Genomic DNA, 7,764 nt, shown 5'->3' with positions numbered 1-7,764 from the left:
TAAGTCCGCAGACATACCGCTGTGCCACTGGGGGGCGATTAAAAAAAAAAGATAATAAAGATATAAAAATATAAAAGTGATAATTTTATAGACGCCAGATCGAATGACAAGAGAATAACAATAAGTGTAAGGAAACCTGAATCTTTGTATACATTTAAATAACTCGAATTAACAGATTAATTTTGTCTGTACAGTTTATCAATACAATCGATTTGTGGTAAAGAAATAAAAACATTGCAATTCATAAAACTGTACGAGATATCTGACAGAAGTACCTATGTTTTGTTTTCAATGAACATGTGGAAAATTCGGCTCAATAACCCATTGTCGCGAAGGGGTACTGCTGATTGGCTGCTTCCCCTCTGGTCAGTAGTTCATACGGCTATATCTCAACTTTAGAAGTCTCTGACTTGGTCGTTTAGCCCACGTGTATGAGGTGGCCACTACAGACATCTCTGTTTTCTTGTGAATCAAAATCTGAAGGATTTACTTCAGCAGGTTCAGTAAATGGGTATTCTTATATTTCATGTAAGAACGTGGATCAGTTCTCTCTTTATTTTTTGTTTATTTGATTTTTTTAAATTTCTTCAAGACTGTGGTGTAAACAAATTTTGCCTAACGTGTTAACAATCAGAATTAAAAAATCAAGATGATAGAAAAGCCCGAAATGGAGCTACGTGGAAAGACTGAATCTATATAACTAAACGTCAGTAGTGATACAGGATGACATGACGAAGGTCATGTCCTAGGTGGACACCCATCTAATTTCATATTTAATTTCGGGAAAACTAGCACCAAACTTGACACAGTGATACAGGATACAAAGTCATGAGGAGGGTTGGACCCCCAATATAATTTTGGAAAAACTACCAATGTTGTATATCCCTCAGGATTAGAATTAGCTGTGTAACTAGTATTGTTAGAATTTTTGAAAACAGTATGTCTTTATTTCCAGTATTGGTATCTTTGTGTGTTTTTTTTGTACTTTTAATGTTTATTATGTTAAGAAAAAAGAAATAGAAACATAATTTCCAATCCTTTGTTACAAACAACTTTTATTTCACCCGTATTCCAGTTAGTACTCCATAAAACCAGTACTCATGAAAGAACTACAGTTTTAAGTACTTCGCCTCATTGAAATTCCATAGGATTTTCTATAAGCATAAGAGTCAAACTCGTTATGCGACACAAAGAAATAAATTACCACCAAGAAATGTTGTAAAGTAAACTTACTAACAATTAACCAAAAGGCTTTACTGTTAGACTTCAAAGTCTGTAAAAGTTGAATGATAAAAACGAGGTGAAGAAACTATCTAGTAGGGTGAAAAACATTTTGAAATGAGATAGGCACCATAAAGACGTATGAATTAAAGGGTATTCAAAAGAAGCCAAGATACGCATGTATACATAAAGCTATGATGTTACGGAAAGTGGAAAAAGAAAATGAAGCTATGATAATTTCAATTAATTAAATTCCACGTGGTTAATACCACCAGATGGCAGTACTGTGAAATGTTTTTTTCTATCAACTATTCAAAGTCTTTCTTTTTCAAGTAGCCCCCTAGCGGCTCAGTGGTAAGTCTGAGGACTTATAACGCTACATATCGGGTTTCGATACTCGTGGTGGGCACAACATAGATAGCCCTTTGTGTAGCTTTGCGCTTAACAATAAACAAATAAATAAACAAAACATGGACAGTAATAGGCCTATAAACAACTTGATGCACAACAGCTTTATGGTTAACTAAACATTTAAAAGAAATGTATTAATTATAATACTTAAAACTATAATACTGAAAACAATAAAAGAATTATAGAAACTTTAAAATTTTCAAGACAAAAGCACATTTTTATGAAGAAATAGATCATAACTTGTAAGCTATGAAATCGACAGTGTATAAATGAACACAACGCAACTCTCAATTTAAAAATATCCGTTTAATTGTACCTGTCACACCCACGAGTGCACCGAGGATTGAATTGATGATGTCACCAACAAGAAACATGCGATTTCTTCGATACCTGAAATAAAAATAAATCACTGAAAGTGCTAAAGCGGCGTTTCGAAGCATGTTTAGAAGTGCTGTTAAACACTTAAAAGCTAAACAAATGTAAATGTATGTAAATATAGTACTGTTCGTTCTAACAGTAGCTTCTTGCTTGTTTAATTACACAATGGACTGACTATCTGCTCTATGTTCGCCGCGAGCATCGAGCTCAGAATTCTAACGTTATAAGCACGCAAACTTAATACCGCCGAGACATTGATGGTATCAATCAGAAGCCACTATTTGTTATAAAAATTTATTCATTTATTTTCTCTTTAATTCGCTACTTGAGAAAAAAAAATTAGATAATGTACATGATGTCTTTAAGAGATAAAACTGATATTCATATTGTTCCCCTCCCGATGGGACAGTTGTAAGTCTTTGGACTTACAACACTAAAGGCCAGGGCTCGATTCCCGCGGCGAACACGGCAGATAGTCCGTTGTGGCTTTGCTTTAAAAGTAGACAAAATATTCATACTACAGACTAAGAGTGCAAATTTCACGAGGCAAAAAACAAACAAATAAAAAGTAAGTAATAAAATACTAGAAACGAACTCACGAGTTTACCAAACCAACAAACCCGCCGGCAACTGAAGCGTTGATAGTAGTTACAGCTGCTCTAGAGTGATGAGATAAAAGAAACGTATTAAAATATCCAAACTAAATCATTTATAATAAGAAGAATAGTAGAGATAAAGGACCAGACCTGAGTTCCATAAGATTCAGGTGCATCATCTATAATTTAGAACTGCTAATCACCAAGAGGTTAACCAGTCAGGCCTTTTATTTTACCACTCTTCTCAATCGAATGGCAGGACTGACCGTGACAGTTATAACGATACCACAGCTAAAAATACGAAGTGTGTGTTCAGCGGCATATCACGGCTTAAACCTTGGACCTTTCGAACCAGAGCTCAGGATGTTTAACTCACTAGGCCGAGATTGAATTATTTTGTGGTCTTAAACTTTTTATTCTCTTTAGCATTTCATCCCAGAGATTATTGCTAATTAAAGTTTTATTGTTTAGATATCTGAAAAGGTTTGCTTTGACGTTACATTTAATTCAATCGTAATCCCGGTATTCGGTTTAGAATTGTCGTGTAAGTGGTTGATGCTGCTGACCGGTTGCTCTTTGTTGACAGTTCAAAATTATCAGGTTATTAGCTATCAGTTGTGAGGATGTAATGTTAATATATATTAAGGATAATTCGTTTTATCTTTCATAAATGAAAAAGTCATCAGTTTGATCTTTTAAAGTACTACCGCTAGAGAATTTTGATAGATTCTATAAGCATGTTTTCACGTGCAAGCTAAGCCACATCCTCACAGAATTTCCCTCGTAGACGTCATTGTTAATAATCAGCCAGATTTTCCCCAAAGATGCAGCTGCCCAAGCGAAATACTGTAGGAAACGTTTTCTAGTATTTAATAACATTTATGAAGAACGTAATCCACATTTAATTTATATAACAAGTGACAAAATGAATTGTACAAGAGAAAAACTTTTGAAAAGATTGTTGTTCAATAGAACTCTTGCTACGAAACATCCATATAATCTATATATACAGTGACGTGCACAAGGAGGTGGTTGGGAGGCTGAAGCCCCTGCCTTCCCGCCCCTTTTCACATTTATAAAAATATTGTCAACATTTAATAAAATATGCGCCTGATCCCACACTTTTGTGGGACACAAAAAAGAATGACACACGGGGACTCGTAGGTCTTTACAGTGGAAATAATAACACAGGCCTGCGAATTTAAAGTTCATAAAAGTTGTTTTGGTTTTGGTTTTAATAACGGATTTCCCATAATTCAACTTTTCGAAAATAATAATCGTTTTTTCTATCACTTAAAGATTTTTTACAAATCGGGAAGAAAAAAAAAACCTCTTACTTAGATCAAATTATTATTTCATTTACCACAATGAACAATTTTTATCATGTTTGTTATGTTTGGGTTCTAGAACGATCGATAAGACTTTCACGTCGCGATTGGTCTAAAAAAATCTATAGCCAATGGTTGTCAACATTTTAAGCATAACAAAATATGACCTGGTTTCAATAAAAATGATTCACTTATGTAAAAGTACATGTGACGTTTTGTGAAAAATGTGTACGTGATGGAGAAAAATGGGTATCATTTTCGGATTCAGCGTACAGGAATTACTGTAGAACACGTAAAAGTTTCAAGACAATAAAACTATTGCGGGCCTATTTAATTGTTATATACTATTAAGTGCTAATACGCAATAATTCGCTGCTTAGTTTTAAATTTTAATTATTTTTTTTTACAAGACCAACTGAATAGGAATAAAATAAGATATGTTAGGTTCTTACGTCTCTTTACGCTAGATGTAACAGAGGCAGCCCACAGTTCCCACAGACTCCCCTAGATTCCCCCACCCCCAAAAACGGCTTGCCTTACGATGCTTGAAAATTGCCCTTTTATGTCAATGAACCCCCTGTTCTTTTAACATTACTGTCTGTGTGTACAATAAAATCAATGAGTGTATAACTACAAACGGACTGGTCATGAAAGTGGACTGATCCCAAAATAGTCAGGAGTCAGATGTTAAAAACCAGGTATATTTTTTACGAATTCGCCATAAAGGTGTGCCAACCAAAATATGGTTTGAATTCTAATGCCAAAAATATATTGTTGCACATTGGTCAAGAAAGAAGGCTGACCCCAAAATGGGCGGGAGACTAATGCCAAAAATGAGTTCTATTTTTAAACATTGTCCTTAAAAGTGGGCCGATCCTCAACATGCTATACATCGAGGGCTAAGATGCAACTTAGCAATATAACTGCGCAAAGTTACAAATTATAATTAGATCGTAAAAACTTTGATGTACTCCTCCTCCCCCCTCTCCATCACAGTATGAACCACACCGACCCCTCGTGATTTCCCTGAGACCAAAATAAAGATAGGATACTGGAAATAAAATCCCGTTTTTGATTAAAGAGAACGCTACTATTACCTTGCAGCGTAATGCCACTTGTGATTGGAAATTCCAAAAGTGCTTCCACAGTTGAACACCAACCAGCCCCACCTACCGGTAAATAGGTCCAAATCATGAAAAAATACTTAGATGTTTTCAGAAATTGTCCATATTTCATACGAGAGAACATAGGTTATAAATCGTGGCTTGTCGCACGATACAAAGTATGCTATTTCGTTCTTGTAAACACTTATCTTCCACTCTTACAAAAACAATTAAATATATGCCAACACTTACATATACAATTAGCTATTTGCCAACACTTACATATACAATTAACTATTTGCCAACACTTACATATACAATTAACTATTTGTCAACACTTACATATACAATTAGCTATTTGCCAACACTTACATATACAATTAAGCTATTTGCCAACACTTACATAAATTCAAAATAATAAATATTACACGTCTGATGAAGAAAGATCGTTAATTATATATTTAGTTAAGTTTATAATTATTACATTACCTTTGTAAGTCTTAAGCCTAACTTGATATAACAAGATGTCTAGCATGTATTTAACGATATGTTTTTAAAATATCTTTAAAAATACTTTTATTTAAACGTCTTATCAAACAAAATATATTTGTTTGAAGTTAAACACAAAGCTACACAAAGGGCTATCTGTATTTTGCCCACCACGGGTATCCAAACCCGGTTTCTAGCGTTGTAAGTCCGCAAACATATCGCTGTGCCACTGGGGGGGGGAGAAAATATGTAAACAAATGCTTTAATAATCAATAGAATTGTATGTGCCCACAGTGGCACAACGGTATGTCTGCGGGCGTACAACGCTAAAAATCGGGTTTCGATACCCGTGGTGGGCAGAGCACAGATAACCCATTGTGTAGTTTTGTGCTTAATTACAAATAAACAAACAAGAATTGTATGTCTAGGTTAACCTCACAATACATTAATTTATCACAAGATTCCGAGATAATTCATAAATTATTCGTTAGGTGAGACCGCTAGGGACATTGTTAAATATATTTTTTTACTAGTCATATAAGAACACTGTTAGATTTACCCAATAAAACTATGTACCAACTCAATACTAGCAGTTTTAGAAATGTATTACCACGCTATAACTATAACGAAGATAGTTGTCATCCTGTTTAAATTTGTTACAAATACGTTTAACACAATGATTTTGTACCACAGAGTGAAAGCCCCAACAATGGCGTTGATCGGGTTTCCCATCGGAAGCGGATCTATTCCGTTGTCATAGCGACGAAGTCTTGGCTTTAACATGCTGGCGGCGACCAAGGCCGAAATTCCTCCTAGAAGGTGAACTGCAGCTGACCCTGCGAAGTCGATCGCCCCCATTTTTTTCAAAAATCCGTGGTTGCCCCATAACCAGCCTGCCGGAATACAATAAACAATAGTGTTCAGAAAGGAAAATACACAATAGGCATTAAAGTCGGTTCTTTCGGCCATAGCTCCAGAAACAATAGTGGTTGCTGTCGTGGCAAAGGATAATTGAAATATAAAAGTAGCGAAAACGATTCCCATATTTTCCGTATCTGCATCTAAAAAGAAGGAACCAACTCCACAGAAAGGATTAGTTCCAGGACCGGTACCGTACTGCAAGCCATAGCCGTACATCCAGTACGTTAACCCTCCAAGTATTATATCTGCTGCATTCTTCATCATGATATTGACTTCATTTTTCTTGGTCACTGCTCCGGACTCCAGAAGGCCAAACCCTGAAAACAAGAACTATATATATATATATACATTCTCTGCCAATGGTTTGCAGAAAACGTTTTTATTTAGAAAATCATATCACAACTAAAATACATATGAAAAAAAGAAGTATTGTTTGATTATGACAATTTAAAAGTAAAACAAAATGAATTTACATTCCTGTTGTCGCAGAATAACATATCAAATTGAGATGAGGAAAACTGTACTTGTTTAAAAATATGTATGTAGATATAGTATTGATTATGATGAGACATGAAAATTTAGCCTGTGCATTTTGGACTACTACATAAAATAAAATGTGTGAAAACGTACAGGTTGACTTAAAATGCTTCCAAGCATATGTCTGCAAGCTAGTAAACTCCTACGATACTCTGTGCCTAAAGATTTAAAACTAGGATTTGAGCGGGGATTGGAAAATTCACACAGTTTTTACTGAGAATTTGGAACTTATATCCTTTCAGTTTGGACGTCGTTGAATTAAAATCGCTCTACTCATACAACTAAGAGTTTCAGCTTGTACATTTTGTGCTGTTTAAAGAATGAACACAATACGTAATTTCTGTGAACTCTCTTTTCATTTTAAAACGCGCAGTGTTGGTGACAGCCATCTTGTTTGGGTAGTTCACAGGTGACGTGTCAGATATTTCCTCCAAATCAATAGAAAATGTTTACATAAGTTGCATCATATATGTTGTTTTGTTAATGTTAGAGCCTTTATTGCCTCATCTGGGACATACTGCTATTGTAGCTATGAAGTCATTGTTGTCTTTCTCACCTCTAAGGTATGTTGTTGTGATGGCTAGGGGTTCTTTAGTGTCTCACACGAGATTTGTCGTTATTGTAGTCATGATATCTATACCGTCTCGCCTGAGATTTGTTGTTACGGTAACTACGTGGTCATTACTGTCTCACCTGAGATTTGTTGTTACGGTAACTACGTGGTCATTACTGTCTCACCTGAGATTTGTTGTTACGGTAACTACGTGGTCATTACTGATC

General features: G+C 35.2%; 1 protein-coding gene across 1 annotated transcript in view; it reads right to left on the bottom strand.

Moving 5' to 3' along the window:
• Positions 1-7,764, bottom strand: part of LOC106470745 (putative ammonium transporter 3) — a gene marked incomplete at its 3' end in the record, with an annotated part of 13,740 nt that overhangs the window by 3,846 nt on the left and 2,130 nt on the right. The window contains exons 2-5 of the mRNA XM_013931311.1: positions 6,215-6,764; positions 5,032-5,103; positions 2,610-2,669; positions 1,949-2,022 (exon numbers count right to left, since the gene is read on the bottom strand). Of these exons, the coding sequence (XP_013786765.1) occupies positions 1,949-2,022; positions 2,610-2,669; positions 5,032-5,103; positions 6,215-6,764 (756 nt within the window). The remainder of the gene's footprint in view (positions 1-1,948; positions 2,023-2,609; positions 2,670-5,031; positions 5,104-6,214; positions 6,765-7,764) is intronic.

The sequence above is a fragment of the Limulus polyphemus genome, unplaced genomic scaffold (assembly GCF_000517525.1).
Source record: "Limulus polyphemus unplaced genomic scaffold, Limulus_polyphemus-2.1.2 Scaffold4194, whole genome shotgun sequence".
Taxonomy (NCBI): Eukaryota; Metazoa; Arthropoda; class Merostomata; order Xiphosura; family Limulidae; genus Limulus; species Limulus polyphemus.
Note: the sequence above shows the minus strand (reverse complement) of the source record. Positions and strands in the feature narration are given on the sequence as shown.